Source organism: Acomys minous (genome assembly GCF_964271855.1).
Source record: "Acomys minous genome assembly, chromosome: 17".
Taxonomy (NCBI): Eukaryota; Metazoa; Chordata; class Mammalia; order Rodentia; family Muridae; genus Acomys; species Acomys minous.
In genome coordinates this window covers 6,393,545-6,420,144 of record NC_140500.1, presented here as the reverse complement: position 1 = coordinate 6,420,144, position 26,600 = coordinate 6,393,545, and the positions used below count along the sequence as shown (strand labels likewise).

The following is a 26,600-nucleotide window of genomic DNA, read 5'->3' as shown; positions in this document are numbered from 1 at the left end:
CTTTGGTTATATCATTTACTTTGTTTGCTATTAGGGCTCAAATGCTTGAGTCTGTAATTTGAAGCCTGTCACAGCCTGACTCTCCTGTGAATTTACTCCTAGGGTCCAAGCCTAGGCAGTAAGGAGGAGAGTTGGAGGAGAAATGGTCTCCATCTAAGTGGTCAATTTTCTAATTGGGCTTTCAATGGTTTGGTGCAAAAAAACAATCATAATTCATTTCGGTAACTGATCTTACTGGACGCAATACACATATTAAATGTTCCATGCATCCAAATCTTCAATAATACTTAGCTACAGGAATTATGCAGAAATATGTTCCATCTTGGCAAGTACACGGTGTAGTAAATCCTGTGGGCAGTTGAGACTATTGGAAAATTTAAACATCGTACTGTATCCAGAATAATATAGTGATCCCTCATCATGCTGGGTAGGATCATCAGCAAGCAATGATTCAGAAAATAAGAGTGATTTATGCTTTTATTTTTGAGCACTGAATTCTCTTTTAAATTTATGGAAGGATTTAGATTTATATAGTAGGCTCCAGTTCCATCACATGCTCGTCATCTTAATGGCCACTTTCGAATTCCATTCATCTTTACACTAGCCACAAAAGCATTTGGAGACTAAAATAAAGATTAAGATTGCAATTTGGATTCAGTGCTTAAAATTTTGAGTTGCAGCCTGAAAAAAAATCAAACCCAGATGGTAGGCATTTAGGGGTAGTTAAGGTCTACTGTTCGCCACACAGGAGCGATATTACGTGCTGAAGACGTGTTATGTCAGGGCATTAATTCTCTATCAGCAAGGGTCTTAAATGTAAACATCTATCTATCTATTTATATTCCATAAATATAACAACATAAGAACCGCTGTAAGGAGAGTGAGGAGCCTTTATAAAATGGGTTACTGCTGTGTTTTGTCTTGGTAGACTTTCCTCTCAAGAGTGAAGAGCAACCAAGGAATCCAGCTCTGTCCTCAAGGCTTTTAGTGTTCATCCTTGTGTCTCTCAGCATTATTTCTTCTTCTGTATGAATTTATCTTAAATGTATTGCTGTATTTGTATTGCTATTTCCTTTCCTTGCTCTCTTCTCACAACCCTCTTCCCCCTCCAAATAGTCTTTCTTCTGCTTTCATTGTTGTCCACATACACTTAAGTCTAAGTTCTGCATATAAAGGAGAGCTATTGATCTGAGCCTGGTGTATTCCATATCACATGATGCCCACCTCCACCCATTTTCCTACAAATGAGAGGTGATTGTTCTTTATAAGTCTGATGTGTATGTACATCCTGCTTTTCTTTATCCATTCGGTCCCTAACAGGCATCTGTCCTGACGGTTTAACTTGGCTATTTGTGAGCAGTGTTGTGGTACCGGGTGTGCAGGACCTCTGTGGCTTGCTGAGCTGGAAGGCTGTCTTACTCCCAAGCAAGCCTTCGGCTTCTGCTGTGTTTTATCATCTGTGAGGTGGAGATAACAATAGAGACCTTATGATGGGTTGACATATACAATTTGCCACAGAAGGTCATCCACCCATTTTTATTGAATAGCATTTCTTCTCTTTGGGAAGATGTAGTGAAGATGGCAAGGAGATCTAGATCAAAGACTTCCCACAGCAGCTGGGTGAATTGATGGTATATATTAGTGCCATTGGCAGAGAACAATGTAAAGACTAAAGCAAACCTTGTGTGCAAGGCAAGCAAGGCATGGCTGCTGGCCAGGCATCCCCAGGCCTGTGTGTGTTTCAACCCCTGAGTACCAGAAGGATTATTACAACAGGAGTTGGACGAGGAGGCCACACCCTTCCTTTGGCTTTGGAAGCCTGGGTCACACCCGCCTGTAGTCTCCATTTCTCTAGGGAGAACAAGATGTAAAGTTGTGAACTCCCTGAATGTCAGATATCTATTTAGAGAGAAGAAGAGGGAGTTTTAAGACCCTTTCCAGAACTTTATAAGATGTGTGCATGGGGAAGGGCTGGTTACCGTACTGGAATTAACCTTTCAATGAAGGAACACACATCTCAGAAGCCCCACAAGGTCACCTGAAGGAAACATGGGACTTCTGATGGCCAAAGAGAGCACAGGATGGGGGAAGGGACAGAGCAGGGCAACCCGGGTCCTGGGAGCCAGGTCAAGCCTGTAGGGCTTGCCGAGGTGGAAAGGATGGGAAGAAAGCTTGCCGAGTACCTGTGAAGAGCTGGTCAATATCACATGACCCCGCTTTGAGGGCAGGGCACAGTTCCACAATCCAGCAATGGTCAGTGACCTGGAGAGGCTGCCTGTGAACTTTAGCCTTTGGCATGTGAGGAAAACTGAACCAGGCCACTGGCTGGGTGCCTCCGTCTGTAGACATCCTCTTTTGCTCCACAGTCTTCTTGAGGGAGGCTCTGATGTAGTTTGCCATTCTTCAGACTGTGTTCTGGATCAGATTCCTCACTGTGGTGAGTGACCCTGTTCAAAGATGTGTTCCTTAGTACCCAGCTTTCTTCAGCTGTGTTCAGCATACATACTGCCACCAGGCCTGCAGTGTGCACCCGCCAGCACTGGATGGTAGAGAAAGGTGGATCCCGGGGCCCTGTTAGCACTGGATGGTAGAGACAGGTGGATCCCGGGGCCCTGTGAGCACTGGGTTGTAGAGACAGGTGGATCCTGGGCCCTGTGTGCACTGAATGGTAGAGACAGGTGGATCCCGGGGCCCTGTTAGCACTGGATGGTAGAGACAGGTGGATCCCAGGGCCCTGTTAGCACTGGATGGTAGAGACAGGTGGATCCCAGGGCCCTGTTAGCACTGGATGGTAGAGACAGGTGGATCCTGGGGCCCTGTTAGCACTGGATGGTAGAGACAGGTGGATCCCGGGGCCCTGTGAGCACTGGGTTGTAGAGACAGGAGGATCCTGGGCCCTGTGTGCACTGGATGGTAGAGACAGGTGGATCCCAGGGCCCTGTTAGCACTGGATGGTAGAGACAGGTGGATCCTGGGGGCCTGCTAGGCCAGCAGATGTGGCTGGGTTGGTGGTGAGGTCCAGGTTCAGTGGGAGACCCTGTCTTAGAAAGTAAGGTGAAGAGTGAGAGAAGACATTTGATGTTATTTTCTGGAGTCTGCGTATGAAGTGTACACACACACATACACACACACACACAGACAGAGGCAGAGAGAGACAGAGACAGACAGAGACAGAGACAGAGACAGAGGAAAGAGTCAGGCACTAAATCCATCTTCATGTGTGCAGGTTCAGTTAGAAAGCTAATCTTGGCTCACCAAACCTTTGTTTGAGTCCGTCTTTGATCTTTACCCCTGAGTCCTACTACCTATCTGCTTTTTGTTTGGCTTAAAGAGATAGTTTAAAAAAAAAAAAAAAGGACATACAAGGACCACAGGACAAATGCCAAGAGATCATGCAGCTCTAAGGAGGAGGTGGAGATGGAAAAGAACTGTACTGATGGACAGCCCACGTCACGTGACTCCTCTGGCATGTGGGTACAGTGAGGGCATTGACCTGCTAATGCCTGATCAGCCTTTTTTATTCAAAAGATAATAGAAATCCAGATTTTTTTTTATGTAAGAAATCGGCTGACTTGAGAAAACCCTACTCCAGTTTGAGTAATAACATAAATTCATGAACTATACCTGGTAGTCGCACTTAGCCATGAGCCAGCCTCTTGAATTCTTTACAAGTTTGGCATGACCGTGCATGCTGGGAAGACCTGACATCCAGGAAAGAAGGTCTCCTTTTCTCAGAACATGAACATTCTTGATATGGAGGATAAGGCTGAGAGCATACCAGCTGGGGGAAGGGACCTGCTACCTCAGTGATGTGAGGTTCAGTCTCCAGGGCTCTGCAGTCACTGGACGAGTCTACATGGTAACTGGCTCTGGACATCGAGCCGGTATGACTAACTCCAGTAGACTCCGCTGTACCATGTGTGAGCACCATGACCTTTCACTGAGATCCAAGGGGCTGTTGTTTTCTGAGCAAAAGGCCACTGGTGTCCACCACAGGGCTGTTTGTGAGCCTGCTACATATAAGTCTCTACCCTGCTCTTCTTTTAGTGTGAAGTGATATGCATGTGTTCATGTACGTGCACGTTTGCCAACAGGTGTGTGTGCACATACGTGTAGAGGGCAGAGGCTGGCACCCAGTGGCTTTCTGTATTACCTTAGTTTTTGGGGGGAGGATCTTTCACTGAACCTAGAGCTCCTACACTTAGCTAGATGCCTGCCTGAGCCTCAAGGATCCTTCTGTCCCCACATTCCCAACACTGGGATGCATACCTCACTGGCTTCTTCCGTGGTCCTGGGGGCTGACCGCAGGTCGTCTTCTCTACCTGGCAAGGACTGACTGGCCGAGCGGTCTTCCCTCCCCTTCCCCACTCTTGGAGCTCTCCAAATCCCATATTCCTTCTTTGCCTCCTGAAAAACATTTGGAGAGGTTTTTCTACCTTGTTCTCTCAGCCATTTCTTACCCTTGGTAAACTCAGCTTTCTTAGTGTCTCCCTGCCCAGGGACTCACGGGGTGGAAGAGCATCTCAGAACAGCTGCAGCAACTTCCTATATCACTCAGTTCAAACTTTACTAACGTATCTCAGAAAACTCTGCCGTCAGAGAGATCTGCTCCTTGTCAAAACAAAGCAAAACAAACAAAACAACAACAACAACAACAAACCACACACAACACTTACCTGGAGACAAATTCATCCAGCATTCAATACTCCAACCCCACACACTTAAACAACCCTCCGTGGTGCAGTAGGAAGAGGAGCTAAGATTAATGGCATGCTTTGAGCCAAGCCCACACACGCTGGCATTAATCTGCATGTGTAGAACTGGAGGCTTTTTTTTTTTTTTTTTTTTTTTTTTTTTTTTTGGTCCCAAAGGTACACATTTTAAAAAGCGGCTTTACTTTTTCTTGTACCTGATAACCTGGAAAATAGAGTTACGTACCCTCTGTTTCCCGGCGATAGTGCGAATCAATAAAGAGGTCCCATTGATGGTGCCATTGCCCACCGCCGCTGCCATTGAACCTCCTCTTTCCATCTCTCGCTCACCCCGTTGTGTACAAAGAAGCAGATATGCAATGTAGCAGGAGCCCTGAGAAAAGGTCTGGCTGTTCTGTCAAAACTATTTAGTTCAATATTGTTCTCAACGTGGCACCATAGCCCTGGACATGACACTCAGCACGTCCAAACAGACATGATTATATATGACACAGGAAGGCACTCACATCACTGCGGGTTGTTGTGCTTGAAAGGACTTTTTCCCCCCTCTTCAAATTAAAAGTTTTCAAAAATGAAATAAAAATAAACCTTTGAAGAAACCAGATTGAGACTGATTTTGGAGGGCCCTCCTGCCTGCTGTATACTAAAGAAACATTTTCAGAGTCTTTCCCTGATGCTTCTCCTTGTAGTTGAGAAACACAATCCGCCGGGAGCTTTTGTGGCAGAACAAGAATTTTATGAACACGAACTTTACAAAGACTTCCCTAGGAGATTTAAGGTCTGGAAATCAATAGATCAATCAGCGCCTTTTATCAATCTATAATGGCTCTCTCTCTTTGGAAGTTTGGAAGAAATGGGATCAACGTAAATTGAGCACGGAATCACTTATTCTCACAAGTTGAATTTGTCAAACTGTTAAGGCACATAAGTGACATGAAATATAATCATTTTTGAATTTGGGACCCTTCAGGGTGCGTGTTGATTGAAGAAAAAAGAGCCAGATGTTTCTAGCAAGACTCATAGTGGCAATCTAAATATTCTTCAACCCCGGACATGTCTGACCATTTCCCAAAGAAACCAATTCATTAGCTAATTATTGGGCCCTTTATTGTGTAGTATATAATTGGCCCAGGGCAAATAGCCTCCACAATTGGCTGGCTGAGTCAGTAGAATCTATTTTTGCCAAATTCTTCCCAGGGAAAAGGAGGGGAAATTAATGAGCCCTACCTCATCTGGCTTCTACTTTATTTTTAATGATAAAGGCCTCGGTGTCTGGACCCAGCTCCTCTTCATAAAGTTAGCTTGGCAGGTAGCGTATGGGCAGATGAGGTTTGAGAAAATACAGAAATTATCCTGGGAAATGAGAGCTATTTACTAAGTGTCTCCTGGGAAAAAAAAACATAGAAAAGTCAAGTTGGATTTCTATTTTCTTCTTTCAGTTGCACAAAAGTGTCTCGGAGGTAGGGGGAGGGGCCACACTCAGTTCTAAAGCCTTTAAGGAATGTTGGTAAGTGAATCAATGTTGAGGGTCCCTCAGGGCCCGCTGACTCTGGGCCAGTACAGCAACAACAATGGCCACGTCTCGCACATTCTCGTTGGATACACGGACATGGCTTCCTCTGGTCTGTAGAGTGAGTATCAACCATGGGGACCATGAAGACCTTTTAAAGGCAGATTTATTTTATTTTTATACGTATGAGAGTTTTATCCTTGTGTGTGTGTATGTGTGTGTATATGCATGCGTGTGTGCATACATGCATGTGTGTGTGTGTGCAAGCTCGCGTGCATGCACGTGCACCGTGGTTGTGCATCTGCTGCCTGTGGAGGCCTGAAGAGGGTGTCAGATATTCTGGAACTAGAGCTGCAGATGGCTGTGGGCTGCCACATCACAAGCAATGCTTGGAATTAAATCTGGGTCCTCTGAGAGACCAGCGAGTGCTTGTGACTGCGGAGCCTCCCTCTAGAGACTGTGGTGAACTTTCTTCAACCCTAGCATGTAGGCCAAAATCTAGTCACCAGTTGTACCATCTCACAAAGGACAAGTTACTAGACACTAGGTTAAATTTAAATTTCACAGAAGTAACAAACAACCTTTTGGTATAAGTTCATCCCAGAAAATACTATATATATATTTAAATTTTTATGGGATTTTGTTTATTGAAGGTTTGTGAGGGGTGAGGTCAAGGAAATATGTGCAAATGTGTAGAGGTCAGAGGACAATTTCCATCAGGCAGAAGTAGGTTCTCTACCAGCTGAACCATCCCACTGGCTCCTGAATATATTGACACGGTAAAACTTACTTTTATACGTCTGAAATTCAGCTTCCACTCGGTATCCAACTTTCTAATTATGGCCCAGTGAGACAAGTCATTGGTAAAGCCAAACAGGATGCCCTGGTTCCCAGGGAAGACCCCTGCAAAGCAGCACGCAACTGCGTCTTACCATAGAACTAGGCTGGGAACTCCAGCCTTAGCCAAGGCAGTTACTTACCCAGACGGGAAAATAGCAGTGACAGTAAGACGGGAAGCTGCTGTCAGAGAGTGGCCAGACACGCCTTCTGCTGTCCCAGAAGCGTGCAGCAAGCAAGGGCCGGCAGAACGCACTGAGGAGCCGGTGGGCGCTGACGTCAGTGCCTCTCTGGGCATCTCTGCTAGTGACAGGACCATATGTCTGTCTGCACTTTTCCGAGAAGAGCTGATGTGTGCTGCTCCGACTAGAAGGGCAGTTCCATTATGTAATTCCTACTTCTACCCGCCACCCTTCTAAAACATAACACGGAGAATTAAAGAACTTAACAATGGCAGCAGTCCTTGGGGCTCTGTCTGTCTCTGTGCCCCCATTTCCTTTTCTAGAGAATGGGACCAACAATACTCAGTAGACTCCGAGCAGTTAAACTTGTTTGTGTGTTAAGAGTAAAACCACTGTCAATGAAATTTTTCTCCATGCCCTTCACCAATCAGGGTTCTAATGAATTATCTAATACTTTACCACACTGCCACATGGGTTGAATATTATTTTGTCCACTTTAATGGGTGAGGAAACTGATGTATAGATGGGTTAATTTAAATGACAAGGGTAAGATTTGTGATCAGATTGGGTAGACCCTGACTACATGTTCCAACTTTCCCCATACACACAGGGAACATACCAAGACCAGAGCTTGGAATGCGGCCAGCCCACATTGCCTGTTAGCTGTTATTGTGAACTGGTGAAGACCGTTCTATGCACTGTTCTAATTACCCACTTGGGTCAAAACACAGATTGTACCTATGACAGACTGCACCATATTCATATGCGTCTAGCTACTCCTGAGGCTGTGGGGGTACACAGGGCTCCTCTACTCCATCAGCCGTACATCTGGCTGGTTACTAGATCGGAATGCTGTGAGGCAGGCAGCCACCACAGAAGACTACTCAGACACAGGATCAAGCCAATAGAAAGTCCCCACAAGCCGAGCAGTGACTACAGTGGGTGTTTGGGACCCACCTCAGTTATCAAGAGCAGTTAGCCAGAAGAAGAACAAGAAGAGCCAAAAGTGAGTTTAGTATCTTTAGAGAATGTACTGGAAATATGTCCCAGAAGTATAGGCTTTGATGTAATAGGTCTTGGTTCCATGTTGGCAGATTTCCAGGGCCTGAATGGTACTTCCTTCATGGGCGTCAGTTTTGCTAAGGTCTGGGGCTCTTCTTATCACAGAGCTTCCATATGCTGCCTCTCTGCTTCTTCTGCCTTGGCTTATTTCTAGCCTGAATCACCACCTTCTATCATGTCTGAAAAACTCTCTCAGTGACTCATCCCAAACCCTCCTATATGTTGGCAAAAGAGAAATTATTCTATAATAGAACTTTGGCCATGGTACTTGTCAGCTCCGAGTCCTCCTTAGGTTCTCAAGAGGAAATGCCTTGCAAGCATTATGACCTGAGTTCGAATCTCAGGAACCTGCTTATAGAAAGCCGTGGGAGGTGGCCCACAATTGTGACCCCAGTGTTGAGGAGCTAGAGACAAGTGGCTTGCTGGGGCTTGCTGGACAGCCTAGCCTACTTAGCAAGTCACAGGTTAGGGACAGACCGTGTCTGACAATGAAACAAAGTGAAAACAAGCAGTATGATTGTCAGCTAGCCTTCACACACATGAACTCAATGTGTATATGTACATGCAGACACAGAACCAACCAACTAACCAACAACCAACCAACCAACCAACCAAACTCACTCAATAGTTCTGTCATGGTCTTGCCTACCCTTTTTAATATCTTTCTCCACACAAACTTCATCTTTTACATCCAAATACTTTTTAGTTCCCCCAGCACATTGCGTTTCTTCCTTGCTCTATTCCTTTATAATGCTATCACCTCCCCTTGGAACACCCTTCTCTTTTGGTCTGCTTTTAAAACTCCTGTTCATGCAGAGAAACCATGGCCAAGTCTCATACAGCCTCAGACGCTTCGTCTGTCACCCCTGATTTCACTGACAGCATTTAAGGTCTTTGCTCACTGGGGCCTGCGAATCATTTATCTCATCCCCAGCTCGGAGAAGACAGGTTTGTTAAATAGAGTGAATGTTTTACCTTTGTTGACACAGCCTTACCAGCACTCTGCCCACACAGTAAAGCTAAATATAGCCGCTCCCAACCCCAGCCAGGCATGGCATGGAACTAACATCATAAGATTAAACTCGTTGCTTGCAAGGAAATCCAGGAGCAACCAGGAGGTGAATGGTTAGATTCTGAAAACTTCTTTATGCTGTTAGAAGTCCTGTTATATTCTATTCCATGTACCTGCCCCATGTATATATGCACGTTTAGGTTGTTTTAATGATTTGCCTAAAACATAAAACTGGCTTAAATCAACTGTATATAAAGAAATATCAACCATAAATATTGAAAAAAAAAAGAAGTCTTGACCATTCACAACTACCTGCCTTGTGTCTCTATAAAGTTCAGGGATTAAGATAGATCAAAGTGTATGAATATTTGCAAAGGTTCTGTTGAAGAGGGAGAGGCAGCTGGCATTGTCTAAGCCTTAAAAGGCACCACAGTAACTGTTTCACAAAACAACTGTACACAGGGGAAGACTCCTGCTCGCTCCAAGGTAAAGCAAGGCTATGAGGTGATTTAGCCACCTTGTTTTGAGAAATACTTTTGAGAAACACCTAGGGTGTGGTCGAGGAAAAAGGAGCTTGGCTTGGGTCAGAAATCAAGCAATAGCTTCTTAAGAGTTTTCTGCATCTTCTTTGCTGCTCTCCACTTAAAGGTATATCATAACTAAGATAGAACCACTCACTTCTCCTGTCTTCCCAGGACAGCGGTTCCGATACTGCAGATCAACCCTAACGTCATCTATTTCCTCACGAAAGACATCTGGCCCCAAAATTCACTTGTCAGGTAAGCATTTCACAGTGGTTGCAAATATTATTTTTTAACATCAATTTAACAATATTGAAAATTAAATTCCAGAGTTTGAGGAAAAGTTTGAGGAAAAGCGTCTGAAGCAGGTTTCCAAAGAGTAACAAATGAGGAGAGAATGAGACATTTAGAGATCAATTTCTTTCTCCCCTCAGGATACTTGCACCGTCTCCTCCGCCTCACAGCTCTGCCTTGTCTGTGCCCTGCATGTAGACTCTACATACTTGACACTCTGGGAAGCATCTGTGTTCTTCCTGGAGAACCACTGTCAATTTCTTTAGAGGCATTTTCTGGGGTTCAGTCAACACAGTCTTATTTAGTGAGAAAAGACTTGAGCTCTATGTGAACTGGGGCACTTAAGGCTACTACGAACTTGGCTTTCACTAGCATGGTGGGAGAGAGTGATGTCATAGGCAGAGCTATGGGGCCCAACAGTGGCCTTGGAGAAGATAAATAGGTGCATGAGGGAAAACAGATAACATCCCTCTACGCTTTTGCTGAGCACTGGATTGAAGGCTGATGAGGTCATTTTCCTCACTGGCCTGCAGTCTACCCAAGTCTGTAACTTCTTGAAATGGTTTTCTTCTATTCTTGGAATGAATAGAATTTGCACGGTGACTTTTAAAAAAGACGATGTGATTCTCCCGTGCTTGTTCCTCAACATGCACCGTTTCTTGTTATGTCCCACTGAGGCGCGCTCAGCTCACAACTGCACACTTATTAACCCTTTACTGTCTGCTGCAGGCTGCTGAATATCTACCACATGGTATAGTGAGAGGGCTCTAGTAAAACATCCGCAAATGCTTGATGGTGGAATTTGTAAATTGTGGCAGAAAAGATGGGCCAGTCGTTCAGTGTGTAATGCTCTTTCCGAGGACCATGTTTGGTTATAAACACATGGGTTGGCTGGCTCACAACCACCTGTAACTCCAGCTCCAGGCATATGACACCTGTATTAATCTCTCAACTTAGACACATGTACACACATGTAAATTAAAAAAAAAAGCCCATATTGTTTTTAAAGGAAACCCATGAGTCAGTCATCTTACTCACATGGTTTGGAACACACTGTAATCTGAAATGGGGGGTGATGGTACCATAGATGTCCAGTGGCAGCTAGACTCTGTTTTGCCATGATAAAGGCCCCAGTACAGGGGCACAGTCTCCCATAGCTTGTGAATGATGTAAAGTGCAAGTAAGACAGATATCAAACAATTTCCTGATGGGAATAAAACCCTTGCCTCCTGGGATGTTTGGGAAAGTATGTACTTTCGGGCTCATGATGGCCCCGTCTCTAAGTTCAGTATGATTCGGCTGCAGCTGCCCCTCATTGCTTTGCCATAGCCTTTCCTGTTTTTCTATAAGAGTCTATGTCAAGAGCCAAGCACCAAAGCCCGATTGCAGTGTCTTGTAGATTCACGTAAATCATCAAATTATTGGTATTCTTCTATACAACCTGGGATGGGATGTAGCTGTCATGGCCCCTCCCAAAGCCATCACCATTCTGCTGGCTCCTGAGTGATGGCACACACTTCATGTGCACAAAATATTGAGATTAAAAAACAACAACAACAACAAAACGGGGGGGGGGGGAGGGGAAACCATTGCTAAATCATTGTGGTTTTCTTCAAGCCACTGGCATGCATGCCATTTGTTGTGTTTGTTCCTACAGTGAGCATTCACTGTGTTTGTCGAGTTTGTCAGATCCCAAGTCATGCTGTCACTTCCCGTCTCCACGCTGAACTCTCAGAATTCCCACACGGAAGAAGTTCTGTGGATTCGGTTGCTGTCTTTGCCGTTGCCGATGAACGACAACGCTTTGCTCTGATCCTAAGGACCAGCAGTCATGGCTGAGACACCCAAACCATTACAGGATCTCACGCCACACTGAGCAAAGCCTGCCACTAGCCTAAATTCACCTGGAAATCTTGGAGGCACAGAAGGAGGTCTGCCCTTCTGAGCGTTTTGCTATTTCCTGCCGCTTGTCAGGCTGGGGACGCTGAAAACCGCCTTTCTCTTGGTATTTCAGCATGCTGGCTTCTGCTCCCAGATGGAACCAAGAAAAGCAGAGGAGTGTGAAAAATAAAAATATTTTCAGTGTTGTTACCCCAACCTTTTAAAGCCTTAAGAGATTTCCTTTGGATTGGTGAAAGAAGTGATTAAAATTTAGGGCACTGCTTCTCTCTCTGGGCTGAATAGCGCATTCTCAAGGCTGCTAGTGTGCTAAAATATACCTTAAAGTAAGGAAGTCAGGGCTTTTTTGGGTTTAAATGAGAAATTTGGATTTTTAAAAGAAAAATATTATTCTTCAAGCTAGTATCCTTCTCCACGCCCATGGAAGTTTCTAAAATAGTCAAGTTGAGCTTTGTGCTACCGTGAAAGACTCTGCCAATTGGAAGTGCCAGGCTAAGCCCACGAACCTCTCACAAGTTGTAACAGGCATATTGCTCAACAGAAAAAAAGCTATGGAGTCCATAGATCCTGGAGAACTATAAGGAAACAAAAAGACAGCCCATGCTTTCTCTGCAGATTAGCCCTATGCAGCTAGTCACGGTTCTCAGAAAACAGCCAAATGTTTCCTACAACAGAAATAAAAATAAATAAATAAATAAATAAATAAATAAATAAATAAATAAAATCTTAGTATCTTCTAGCATTTTCTACCCCCACGGGCCTCAGTTCCTCAGTTATATTCATATTTTCAGCTTTTTCTTTGCTTAGTTGAATTAATTGATGAGTCCTTTGTTATTATTTAAGGATTTTGTTTTCTCCTAGGCCTTACCGTGTTCTGACTCAACTCCACGCCCTGCACCGGTCTTTGTACGTGTTACCGGAAGCTACTTGGCTTAACTTCCGGTTTACAAGGCCTGTTACCCGCACAGCAGCTGGCTTAAATAGACTCCTCAACGATGTCTACACCGTATTCCCAGAAACTGTAAGTGTGATAACCGACAGAACAAAGGGCTCTGGCAGACAAGACTGAGGTGTTCATCTGAGAAGGCGGCATGGCCTGCGTGTTATCTAAGCGTGATGTCCCCTGTGAGAGAGCGTGGGAGGGTCAGAGGGACAGTAGAAGAATAGAAACCGAGAGAAGAAAAATATGCATATGACTTTAGAAGTAAAGGCTGTGACCGAGGAATGCAGGCTGCGTCTGGTTGGTACAAAAGCTGAGGGCAGCTCTGTAGGGGAAAGACATGCCTTCTCATTCATATGGGGACTTCAGTCCAGTCTCAGTGATTTTGGCCTGTGTTTTCTTGCCCGGAAGGACAGTTGGGCTCTGAACTCTGGGCCGCAAGTGCTGTACCACTGAGCTACCGTCCCAGCTTGCTCTTGTTGGACCTTGGAGCTCCGATACTGTAAGAGAATGAAACTGTGCTGTCTTGAGCCACTACGTTTGTGCTAATTTGTTAGAGGGAAGTGAGCAACTAGTACGAATTGTTTTTAAAAGTTGGCGGTGTGGCTCTGCCTGCAGTAATCATGTTACGCGCTACGCTAGCCAGAGTTAGCGGCCATCCTTAGACTGAGCAGGCGAGGAAGTGGAGAGGCAGAGAGATTAGGACTCTTAGGTGGGGTAAGTGGTAGAGCTGAGATCTGGGCCGGCTATGAGCACCGTGAACCTGGGGGAACATCACAGCCAGCACAGGATAGGCGTTTCTACTTAAAAGAACCATACTTAACCAGAGTCCAACTTACGGATGGGAAGGCTGATGCAGAAGATATCAGGACTCTGAAGCCAGAGCTAACTAAGCTTTTAACAATGGATCGTGCCCACCACACTCCACGCGCTCACCCCAGGGCACAGCCGACTCAGAACCCTATTAATCAGCTCTCCTACACATCGTTTTCACTCACAAGCATCTGGCTTTCAGTGGGAGGATGGAAACAGTGGTTCTAATTTTAAGGGACTTTGTATGAGTAAAACAGTAAGATCTTCACATGTTTTTGAAACATGGGGTTCACAATGAATGGTACTTGAAAATTGAAAATCGTAGGACAGAAGGAAAGGCTTTCCTTTGCTTCCCTAACCAACAAAAACCTGTGTCCCATCTTCCACAAAGGTTTGTCACTGGGAGAAGGCGAGCACCCATGTGGAAAGTGTACTGTTCATTTCCTGTTTTGTCTGGGTGTGGCCATGCTATAGTGGTGCCAGTGCAACATGGTTGCAGGTTATATATCAAGGCAGCTGATAATTATGGAAGCGATTGTGTCTTTTTCTGCTACCCCAAACCCAAGGCAGAGGACTGGAGCATGCTTAGGAATGACGGACGGGAGTCAGTGGGTGCCTTGGTCACCGTCCAGAGGCGAGCTGCCCATCAGTCAGAAGCAGATAGTGGATTACTATATGAGCAAGAAAGAAGTTAGTGCTTTGCCAAGCATCAGGCAGAGCTCAGGGAAATCCTACAGAAGAGGGGGAGGAAGAATTGTAGGAGCCAGGGCTGTCAAGAACACCACAAGAACGCCCACAGAATCAACTAACCTGGGATCATAGGGGCTCTCGGAGACTGAACTCACAACCAGGGACTGGCCTGGGACCTCTGCATATATGTTATGGTTGTGTAGCTTGGTGTTCGTGTGGGATCCCTAAGTATGGGAGCAGGGGATGTCACTGACTCTTTTGCTTGCTTTAGGGACCCTTTTCTTCTACTGGGCTGCCTACTCCAGCCTCAATAAGAGTAGGAGTGTCTAGTCTTACTGCAACTTGATATGCCATGTTTGGTTGATATGTGGGGTAGGCCTGCTCTTTCCTGAACATAAACAGAGGAGGAGTGGATGGGGGAGGGGCAGAGAGGAGGTGGGGGGAAGGACTGGGAAGAAGGGAGGAAGGAGAAACTGCGGTCAAGATGCAAAACAATGACCAAAAAAAAGGTAATACATTAGTGCCTTGTAAGCCTTTGAGATTTTTTGGTTTGTTACAGTAGTTGGTGTTAGCCTAGGTATTAAATACAGAACGATTCTTTTCTTTCTTTCTTTCTTTCTTTCTTTCTTTCTTTCTTTCTCTCTCTCTCTCTCTTTCTTTCTCTCCTTGTCTCTTCTGTAACTTGCTCTACCTGGCAGTTACCCCTTTGTTATTCCACGTAGATTCAACTATTGCACCGAATCTGTGGTTCCCACTGCAGGTTTATCAGTAGTGCCAGTGTCGCCTTCATCCTATTTCCCCTGCTCCATGCACCAGCCAAGCAGCACATATTATATAAACTTGGAATCTCCCTCCCTCCCTCTCTCTCTCTCTCTCTCTCTCTCTCTCTCTCGCTCTCTCGCTCTCTCGCTCTCTCGCTCTCTCGCTCTCTCGCTCTCTCTCTCTCAGCATTGTCCTGATATTAGGAATGGCCCCTTCCGGCATGGCCCAGCAGTCTCTGGTGCTGTGTTCCGGAATGGCTCCTCAGCTTCTTCAATCCTTCTTGGCTTGGGATTTCTGAAAACCTTACACATTAGGGTTTGCCTCTCTGTTTAGACATGTCTGTTTCTTCTCAAAGTAAAACCCATACAGTCAAGCAGTGCTGCAGTGTCCACCTTACCCAGCAGACCGTGGTGCAGTGCCCACCTTAACCAGCAGACCATCACACTCAATTCTTTCAACATTGATGACCTGAATTACCATTAGTTGATGCTGCTGTTTGCCAAGGTTCTCTTTATTGTTACTGTTACTGTTTTTTTCAGATTCTATAAGCTTTAAAATAAATATTTAAAATGAACTATTCTTTAAAATTACTAACAAAAGCCTAGATATTTTACTGTTCCAAATATAAAAGTTAAATGAAAGTAGCTGAATTAATTTGCAGTAGGATCTCCCCCCCCCCTTTTTTTTTTATTAATCAATTCAGGCTCTGCAGCACTTAACAATCAATGTGCTTTGGAGGTCTCACTTTGAGTCTAGATTTCTCAGTAATTTTCATAGACTTCTCCAGTTGAGGAAAACGGACATAAATCTCACTGCCTTCATTAGGATTACTTTTGTCTAGATTCACTAGAAAGCATTACCTGAGATAAAAAGCAAATGCTTAGATTTTTACTGGTAGATATAAACCCAAGGTACAAGGAAGAAGTTGGAAAAGAGGCCCAAGGAGCAGGACATATGTGATGTAGTTAAATGTGTCTCTCCCTCTGTCTCCAGTGAACTTTGTAGAGTCAGCAGGTCACCAAGCAGGCTTCCTAGCTCAGATGAATGTGTGGTGCTCCTCTCGATGAGCTGGGTGGCATCCTAGGGCAGACCATAAGGTGATGGATACATGGAACCTGCGCCCCAGCTCCCCAGCCCCTGTCTCAGAGCTTAGAGTTCACCATGGGCCGTTCTTCTCTGGAAATTCTTGCCTGCATATGATCAGAGTCACTTTGTGACAGCCATGGACATGGAATCCACAGACTCCAGAATTGGCTAAATCTCTAAACAGGAGGCTAATTGACTGGAGTCCATGACAGGCTGGCCCTAGGCAGTCAAGCTACGTGGACAGAGAAGATTGACAGGCAGTCGGTATCCAACGAGACATTGATCTTATGGTGTCTGCTACCTGTGTCTCTCTCTTTTTGTTTTTGCTTGTTTGTTTGTTTCTTCAAGACAGGGTTTCATTGTGTAGCCTTGGCTGTCCTGGGCTCACAGAGATCCACCAGCCTCTGCCTCCCCAGTGCAGTGTCTCTTTATTGAATCTGTTTCCCCCATTTTTTGGCAAAACATGACTGAGTATTTTATAGTATTTTCATTTCAAATTTCTAAAGTAGAAGAGTGCTGCAAGTGGACCCACTGTCATAGTTTACAGTATGGAGCTCTGGCTTCTTATATGATTCAGCTAAAATTAGGAATAACACATGGACTGAGTATGCAATTATTTTTTCCTTTAAAGATTTTAAAGGACAGTGTGTGTGTGTGTGTGTGTGTGTGTGTGTGTGTGTGTGTGTGTTGGGGGGTAGTGAAAAGAAGTAAACTTCCTCTTTCAGGAACAAAAGAATCTCTGTGGCAAATCATAGTGTCCTAATTAAAAGTCATAATGATTTTTTAGAATTATAGACTCTTAATGAGGGAAAAATATAATAGAAAGAATTCCATCACTTTTCTTGCATGAGAAATTAGCATGGAAATATTAGAATATAACTCTAAGAAATGATGGACTGGGAGGTAGGTGAGACAGAAAGCCTTGTGACATTTAGAGGATCCATAATCCAGAGATAGCGTCCCTTGGTCTGGATGTTCAGACTGCACTCAGGTGTTCCGTGATGTCGCCTAGTCAGTGCGAGCTCTTCTTAACACCGTGGCACACAGACAGAGGGAAGGCAGGAGCTGAAACAAGGAGTACACATTACATGTAGACATCATATTCCTCCCCCAGGAAAGCAATCCTCAGGCATCACCTTCCCACTTCATTACAGTGAGAAGTGGTGAATTAAACCCCAGTAAGGAAGGATAGGAGCTACCTGGTTCCATCTGGTAAGGGGGATAACTAAAGAGTTAAGTGAAAAGGAAACATGCGGGAGACCTTGGCTTGCCCACAGAGCCTTCTGGAGCATAAACAAAGGTCTACCTGTTTCAAGTATCAAACAAAATAATTCTAAATATGGCATTTAAAAACAAACACAATAAAATTCAATCTTTAACCAAAGATCCATAAAAGACAGGTGAGCAGAGCAATCCTTTCACTGCTGTGGTTCTATTAATTGTTTTTCTCTGGTAGTGACTCTTGCTTAGAGCTACAGTAGCTTTTTTCATACGAGAATAAAAACATTGGCTTTGGGGGTGTTAATGAAGAAGAAAGAATATATAAAAATTTTAGAGTGAGGAATTAATTATTTTGAGGAATAATTAAAGACTATGAGTTATTTGAAGGCAACGTGGTTTAGGAAACACTAGCAGCAGGCCCATAAATACTACTTTAATAGTCATTTTTCTTGTGTTGCTGGAAGTTTGTATTGAACTAAGCTGGGAAATGGAAAAGTCACTCAATAAGCACAACATCGTGGGGCTTCTCCATTCTCCCTCAGTGACTTCCAGATCAAATTTCCTCAGCGTCTAAGTGAAAAGATGATGTTTCTAGCAGTCAGCCCTGCAGCTTCAACCTGCGATCTGGAGAGCCAGCTGTGCTCACTCTGTCTCGTATGCCGCCCCATAATGAACACGCTACATGGCTGACAACCGTGTTGATGGCGCGTGAGCCTGAATATCATCGAGCTGGTCTCTGCTGTGAAGGATTTTTCAGTCTGCCTGTCCCAGAAGAATGAGGAAAAAAGGATTGGTTTCCTCCCACCTCTTTGGACTTTTAAGAATGTTTGTTTGTGTATTTGGGGAAGAATTAGGAAAATGCTGGAAAACACAGAGTGTGAAATTATTCAGTAGGGAAATTCTGTGATCACGGAGACACTTCAGTCCTTCATGTAATCAAGTGATCGTAATTGAGGCTTAGTGCAGTTCACCAAAGAACAGCCCACGTTATCACTGCTGTGGTGCAGCTTCCTCCCGTAGGCAATGAGACAGTCAGCCAGTGTCATGAAATGTCATGAAATATAAGTAATTTGAAACTATGCATTTCCCAAGAGAACGCTGAGGGGCTGTCCGCCACCGGAGCACCTTGCTGAGGTACTTTACCTCTTACCTGCTGTCTGTCCAGACTCACACACACTGTCTGTCTGGAGCCATTGCTTGGGTTGTTTGTTTCCTTCTCGTTTCCTTTTGTTCTCCATGAAAAACCTGCCTCTAGCTTTCTTCTCACCTGCCCTGTCACGCCAAGTCAGTCAAGAGAGATATAGGAGCTATTTATAGGGGTAGGTGCTGAGAGAGTGCCAGTGAGAGCACCGGGAATGGCGGGGCAGGAAGGAGGGGGCGGGGAGGGACGTTTGGGCATGTGTGAGCATTACAGCGTGAGACAGCATCAACCATACAACACAGAACGGCGATGCGATGGAATGCCAGCAAGGAGAATTGTACTAGCAGGTGGTGCCATGGCAAGAGCCACTGGGATGGGCCTGAGAAGCGCTCAGTAGCCAAGTTGCCACTGTACGTCCTCCCTCTGCTGCCCAGGACTCAGTTCAGAGCGGATTCTGTCCCCCTCCATCATCGTTGGTCTTTCTCTTCCCCTGAATTTGCACAATCGATAATTAATTTGCATCCTTCCATGAGACCGGAAGGTGTTTGGGGCAAGAACTGCGCACTCAGACTGTAGCAGATATTAAAGGAGGGGAGAATATGGCGCACTGAGCAGAGGAAGTGTCTCAAGGGCTGAAGTGGCCAAGACCACTGGCATGAGCAGAAGGCACATTCTACAGCTAGAGGCCAGGCCTCTCGTGATAGAGCCCAGCGGGTACTGATCTGAGCATTTGTAGAAAAGGGCTGTATGAAGGGTCTCTGCTGCTTGCCCACCATCCACACCCTCTATAGATCATAAAGCATGGCGCACAGGGGTCCATCATATTCTGAGATGCTTGGAATGTTGGGAGGGGGAACCACCAGTGTCTCCATGGTGACAAGGACACAGCATCCATCAGATTTTAAAGTTATAAGCAGGGTGTGTATATAACATGGGGAATTTTCTTATTGGCCCTAGAGTCTGGTATTGGTGTTTTGGCTTCTGGTTTATGGAATGTTCTGGAAGGTGGAACATGTAACATTGGAGCCCTTCCGGATGGGGCACACACAGGTGTCACTGGTTCTACTTCACATGGCCCTAAGTGTCGAGAAAACTGAAACCCCAAACATTTAAATTATGACACCTTGCTTTATGCTCAATTACAAGACCAAAAGCTTACAAGACACTTTCTGGATTCATATAATTATTATACTAGGAACACAATGCAATGGATCCAATACAGAGTTTAGTTGAAAACACAAATCCAAATATGTTTTCACCACTCCTTCGTGGGGAGCTTTCGTGATTGTATGTTTGCCTTGAGCTGTTGTTTACTTACCTGTACTCAAGAACAACCAGCACTCTAAGGGTGTGCCCCTAACTCTGAGAACTATAAACATGTGTTAATAGGCACTGTGCTTGTTAACATAGAACAGTGCTTGTTATAAGCACTGGGAAGACTAGCATCGATGGCAGTCAGTTTTGGGGATGCTGCCTCTGTGGTTAGGTGGCCACAGCTTAGAGAACTCAACTTGTCGTTGCCTCAAAATTGTCATCTCTAGAATGGGTTTAAACATGTGTTCTACTTCATATGATTATCTTGGATATTAACTAGAATATAAATGATCCACGCGAAGCTCTCCCAACTGTGACTAAGGCACTAAGGAAAGGAGCTGTTAAGGCCTGTTAGGGAGCAGTTTCACTCTGCAGGATGGACCTGGAGATGGTGAGTCCAAGTGCATTTACATATTATGACCACTAGATGGCAGATGTAGCTTTTTTTGCTTACTTGGGCACCCAGCAGCATTTTGCTTTTTTGACTCTTGGCATTGAATGACCTTGGGGGAACCTTAGAAAAAGCATTTTCAATGACACAATAGAATCTACTTTTTAAATAAGCCACTAATCAGTGAGATGTTTTAATGAGTTTTTGATGTAAGTTATTTGGAGTTTTGTGTGTGTGTGTTATGTGGTGTGTGTGTGTGTGTGTGTGTGTGTGTGTGTGTGTGTTATATCTTCTATTCTGAAATATCTAAAAGGAATGTAGGTAGAGTAACTTGAACATTTACAATGTGAATTAAATGTTACAGTAGAAGTTTCCCGAAGGGCGAAAAACAGAATTTGGTGATGTGGAGTTCCTATTCTCATTCATGTGCAGTGTAGGAAGAAGGAACTGTATAAAGATATGGCAGGACCTCAGCTGCTTGCTAAGAGACCTCAGTTAGCTTTAGAGAGAGTCTGAGACATTTTCTGAAAATAGTAGAGATAAGGACAGTAAACATAAAAAGATAGGCAACTATACCCAATCTCCACCATCTCCACGTGCAAGAGGAAGGCATGGAGTTGTGAAGGGCACTGGAGAACAGGAAGATGTGCATGGAGCTGTGAAGGGTACTGGAGAACAGGAAGATGTGCATGGAGCTGTGAAGGGTACTGGAGAACAGGAAGATGTGCATGGGGTTGTAAAGGGTACTGGAGAACAGGAAGATGTGCATGGAGCTGTGAAGGGTACTGGAGAACAGGAAGATGTGCATGGAGCTGTGAAGGGTACTGGAGAACAGGAAGATGTGCATGGAGCTGTGAAGGGTACTGGAGAGCAGGAAGATGTGCATGGGGTTGTAAAGGGTACTGGAGAGACAGGAAGATGTGCATGGAGCTGTGAAGGGTACTGGAGAACAGGAAGATGTGCATGGGGTTGTAAAGGGTACTGGAGAGACAGGAAGATGTGCATGGAGCTGTGAAGGGTACTGGAGAACCGGAAGATGTTCATGGGTTGTGAAGAGTACTGGAGAACCGGAACATGTGCATGGGTTGTGAAGAGTACTGGAGAACCGGAAGATGTGCATGAGGTTGTGAAGGGTACTGGAGAACCGGAAGATGTGCATGAGGTTGTGAAGGGTATTGGAGGGACAGGAAGATGTGCCTGTGCAGTGGCCTGCAAATCTTGAGCAGTGTGTAAGAAGCAGCAGAGAACACCAAAAGGTCATATGACGCAGATGGCCATGCAGGCGGACATTGACAAGTCGCAGACATCATGGAGGCGTGTGTTGGAGCCAAGTACCCATCTAGTCCTTCATGACTGTCTCTGGCTCCTTTTTTTCCCCATCCTCAGTTTGAAGAATACATATTGGTAGACACCGAACAGGCTTTTGCCAGACATTGAAAACCAATTGCTCAGTTGCTGATGGGGACATAAATAGTTGGTTTTTCTATGAGTCCATGACCCTGCCGGTTGAGATCTTCCATGGGTAATTGCCTAGGGCTTCAGCATTTGTAATAAGCTTTGTTTTGTTTTGTTTTGGTGTTATTATTTAATTGGTTCTTCTTCTTCTTCTTCTTCTTCTTCTTCTTCTTCTTCTTCTTCTTCTTCTTCTTCTTCTTCTCTTTCTCCTCTTCTCCTCCTTTTCCTTCTTTTTCTTCTTCCATTGCTACTTTTTTCTCTTCCTCCTCTTCCTCCCCTTTTTAGTCTTCATTTTATATGAACAACAGTGAAAGTTTATTGAAGAGAAATGACAAACAGGTGACAAGAAGTTGGGATGAACTGAGGCAAATGATTAGAGAGCAATTCAAACAGATGTTGGCATCTGCATGAGATGAGTGGACTTGCACACACTGCCAGAAGTAAATCGACAGATTAGCAACGAGCTTTAGGGGTGAAACGCCAAGTGTGGTGCCAAGTACACGAGACTTCTCCCTGGGCCACTGCTAAACTGCTGGCCAATACTTAATTTCAACTGATGTGTTCATGACTAATTCTTAACATCACAGGCTATAGCAGAGAGATAATTATATATGTACACATGTACACAGACGTACACACACACACACACACACACACACACACACACACACACACACACACACATTCTCTCCACAATGACTCCTAATTAGTAGCAAACTGCCAAAACCAATCTGGAAATTACCTCTTCAGTCTCTATGGTCAGTTTGAGTGGCCATGGGAAGTTACTCCTCTTTATAATTTATTTTCTCATTTTGTAAAATGGTGAGTGTAAATTATTGCTATAAAAGCCACCTATATTATCAGGGTGCTTCATAATAGATTATTTTTATGCAGGAGGTCTTTAGAAATATTTTGGGGGCTAGAGACACAGGTCAGTGGTTAAGGGCATTCAGTGTTCTTGCAAGGTACATGAGACCCAGCACCCAAGTCAGGCCCCATACAACTACCCATGACTGCAACGTCAGGGGAATTGGAATTCTGGCTTCCACATGCATCCACACTCACATACACATGCACTCACATGTGCCCACACTCACATACACATGCACGCACATGTGCCCGCACTCACATGCGCCTGCACTCACATGCGCCTGTACTCACATGCGCCTGTACTCACATGCCCCTGTACTCACATGCCCCTGCACTCACATGCCCCTGTACTCACATGCCCCTGCACTCACATGCCCCTGTACTCACATGCACCTGTACTCACATGCCCCTGTACTCACATGCCCCTGTACTCACATGCACCTGTACTCACATGCCCCTGTACTCACATGCACATGCATGCACATGCCCCAGTACTCACATGCCCCTGTACTCACATGCGCCTGTACTCACATGCCCCTGTACTCACATGCCCCTGTACTCACATGCCCCTGCACTCACATGCCCCTGCACTCACATGCGCCTGTACTAACATGCCCCTGTACTCACATGCACCTGTACTCACATGCACATGCATGCACATGCCCCTGTACTCACATGCACATGCATGCACATGCCCCTGTACTCACATGCCCCTGTATTCACATGCCCCTGTACTCACATGCCCCTGTACTCACATGCGCCTGTACTCACATGCGCCTGTACTCACATGCCCCTGTACTCACATGCACATACATGCACATGCCCCAGTACTCACATGCCCCTGTACTCACATGCCCCTGTACTCACATGCCCCTGTACTCACATGCGCCCGCACTCACACATGCATACCCACACGCAGACACATGTATCTATCTCTATATAGTTAAAAGTAAGTTAAATCCTTAAAAACCTTCTGATTGCTGGGAAACCCAAAGCGTTTTCCCCATCAGTGCGCACCTTCTTTTCCTCCGCTGGCTAGATGATTTGAATGGGGACTTGGCCTAACTGGCTCTCCCTGAGACGCTGCGCAGGTCCCCGCCAGTGTTCCTGGGGCAGGAGCATGAGGGGCCCCTAAGCAGGCTTTTCACAGTAAATGAACCCTGTTCTTTGCAAGCTAGACCTGGAAGAGCCGTGACCATCCCCATCTCCTTGGCAACTTCCCTTTTCTTCTGTGAGACAGAGACACCTATATCCCAGGCTGGCCTCCAACTCACTATGTAGCCAAGGCTACACCTAAATACCTGACCTTCCTGCATCTACCTTCCAAGGCACTGGGTATGACTTCCTGTGGGTTAGCTTTGTAAGCACTTTAAATTTTTTCTTAAAGCAAAAGAAAATTCATCCTTTCACTTTTGAAAGAGGAGCCGGGAGGTGCCCTGTTATGTGCACTGCTACAACGTGACAGATCTTCCAAGGCCTCAAGAAGAGAGGGCTTCAGGAGACCACTTGTTTAGTGGGTTAAGAGACACTTTCTCTGGAAATACACAGTTTTCATTATCCTTGAAATATATTTATTTATGTCTTAAATAATGAGTATTTGAAGTGTTATTATGAAAGGAGAGACACAGATTTTCTATAAATGTGTTTTTCTTGTGATAATATGTGAAATTACATTCCATGTTAAATTGCTCGAGGCAAGCAAGGTTTAATATGTATCTAAATAATTAAGCTAATTGTGTAAAAATATATTTGCAGAATTCAGCAAATGTGTTAATACATTTACATCATGTTTGCCCATTCCACATAACTAAAGTTTGCTTTGCAAAACAGTCTCTCAAATACTGAGCGGCCTCCGTCCTTGTGACATTTAGTGTCCAGTGCTTTCTGGGAAGAAAAGGCAATTGGAGGCATTAAAATACAGCATGTTGTCCGCCCTTGCCTTCACACTGGTCCCTTCCCTTCTTCTGTGAGCTAGCATCTCTTTCCCTACCCTTCTCTCCTTTCCTCCTCCCTCCCTCCAGCCCTCGCTCCTTCCTTGTGCCCTAGACCTCTTATTTCTTTGTCAGAGATAGGGTCTTAATCTGTAGACGAAGCTTGTCTCAAACTCATGGCAACCCTCCTGGCCTTGACTTCTAAGCGCTGGGATTTTAAGCACGAGCTGCCGCACCCAGCTCTTCTGTGAATTTTAAGTTTACATTCTTTTTTTTTTTTTCAGACTGAGAGGATTTATTTTTGTAGACTATTACATGAAGAATAACATGGCTTTCTCATTTCACATGTATAAACTTCAAGTTCATGTTATCCGTTTCCTTGCAACTCAGGTTTAGTTCAAATACATCGTCATTTGGCGTCTACATAGTGTTACTTGTCTGGCACCTCCTTAAAGGCCTCCAGAGTAAAGGGGGGAAAGTGGAAGTGATGAGGCCTTCTGCACAAGGCAGAGGTTAACGAAATGCTTTGTTGGGGCTTATGAAGGTTAAGGCAAATTTGAATATTCTTTATGACTGGGGAAAAGTAAGAATTAAGAAGTTTACATTAATTTATATCTGCCTAACCATACACAACTTCTAAAGAAGTATTGAGAGAAACCATACAACAAAGCTTCAGAAAGATAAAAATAGGCCAAAAATTAGGAGCCAAAGTCAAGTTCAGTTATCTCGGAAAAGGCACCGAAATTACTGTAATGATCACTTGTTATTTTAAATAACCCTTCCCAAGATTAGCACCCTCGGCCTGAGGCAGGAAGAGAAAAGGCCTAAGCTACATGGTTGTCTTTGTGTAACGAAACGGGAGCAAGTGAGCTCAGCCTGACCTTTCCAGCTCCCCGGGAACTGATTCCTTAGTATCAGCATCGTAATCGGAGGGCTTTGGGATACTCGGCTGTAATTCTGAGTGGCATTGCAAAAAGAAAGGCTGTTTCTCACAGCCCCGTTTCCCCATCTCTACTAAGAGTACAGGGTCAACAGTCTACAATTTGCTGACAGATTCCCCTTCTGAGTGTGAGCCAAGCTGGTGTCACACGTCCTTTCTAGGCCTTCCCACAAGTCAGTTGTTTACATTGCTGGGTGTGGAGACCAGGCACTGCCACAAAAAGGAGAAAGAAAAAAACCCAACTGCTCATCACATCTCAGAGCGAATATGCTCCATGTTCTGCCGTGTAGAAGAGTGCGGTGAGCGTGACCACATTGTGGCGCGTGGGCATGGTGTGTGTGTGTGTGTGTGTGTGTGTGTGTGTGTGTGCATGCAGACATGCGTGCATGTGTACATGTGTTTGTGGGGTTGCATGTATGTGCTGATTAGCATGTGCTTGTTCTTGTTTGCATTCTATACTATGATCAGAAGCAACTTAGAAAAGAACAAGGTTTATTTCCGCTCACAGCTCTGCAACTCCCAGGTCACAGTCCATCACTGAGGGAAGTCAGGGCAGGAACTCAAGGCAGGAACCCCAGGGCAAGAACTGAAGCAGCCACTGCTCGCTCTTCCTGACGTCTTATATACCCGAAGACCATCTGCACAGGGCTGAAGCCACCCACAGTGGGCTGGGCCTTCCCACATCTGTGATTAAGTAAGAAAATGTCCTACAGGCTTATCCACAGGCCAGTCTGATGGAGACCCTTTTCCAATTACAGTTGCTTTTTCCTAGGTAGCTCCAGCTTGTTTGAAGCTGACATTTAAAACAGACGAACCAGGCGCCTGGTTAAAGTCGCCTCTCTCCTTCCACCCTACGGGCCCTTGGGAGTTGGACTCGGGTTGCAGCACTGGCAAGAAGCACCTTTCCCTGCTGAACTGTGGCTAACAAAGAACCAGGAAAGTGCACGCGGAACAGGTGAGCAGCCCCACGGTACTGAGTAGAAATGAAAGACCAGAGAGCAACATAAACATGGACTC

The 26,600-nt window shown here is 45.0% G+C and overlaps 1 protein-coding gene and 1 long non-coding RNA gene across 2 annotated transcripts in view; one reads left to right on the top strand and one right to left on the bottom strand.

Annotated features, from left to right (window-relative positions):
* Positions 1–26,600, top strand: part of LOC311587739 (uncharacterized protein) — a 99,930-nt gene that overhangs the window by 59,601 nt on the left and 13,729 nt on the right. Inside the window, exons 2-4 of the mRNA XM_084764877.1 lie at positions 10,011–10,094; positions 12,891–13,050; positions 26,356–26,538. Of these exons, the coding sequence (XP_084621003.1) occupies positions 10,011–10,094; positions 12,891–13,050; positions 26,356–26,508 (397 nt within the window). The 3' untranslated portion in view covers positions 26,509–26,538. The remainder of the gene's footprint in view (positions 1–10,010; positions 10,095–12,890; positions 13,051–26,355; positions 26,539–26,600) is intronic.
* Positions 1,526–12,959, bottom strand: LOC311587740. The gene is made up of 5 exons (XR_014775958.1): positions 12,898–12,959; positions 5,940–7,125; positions 4,939–5,085; positions 4,270–4,407; positions 1,526–2,447 (listed from the first exon to the last, which is right to left on the bottom strand). It is a non-coding gene; the product is annotated as an uncharacterized lncRNA (long non-coding RNA).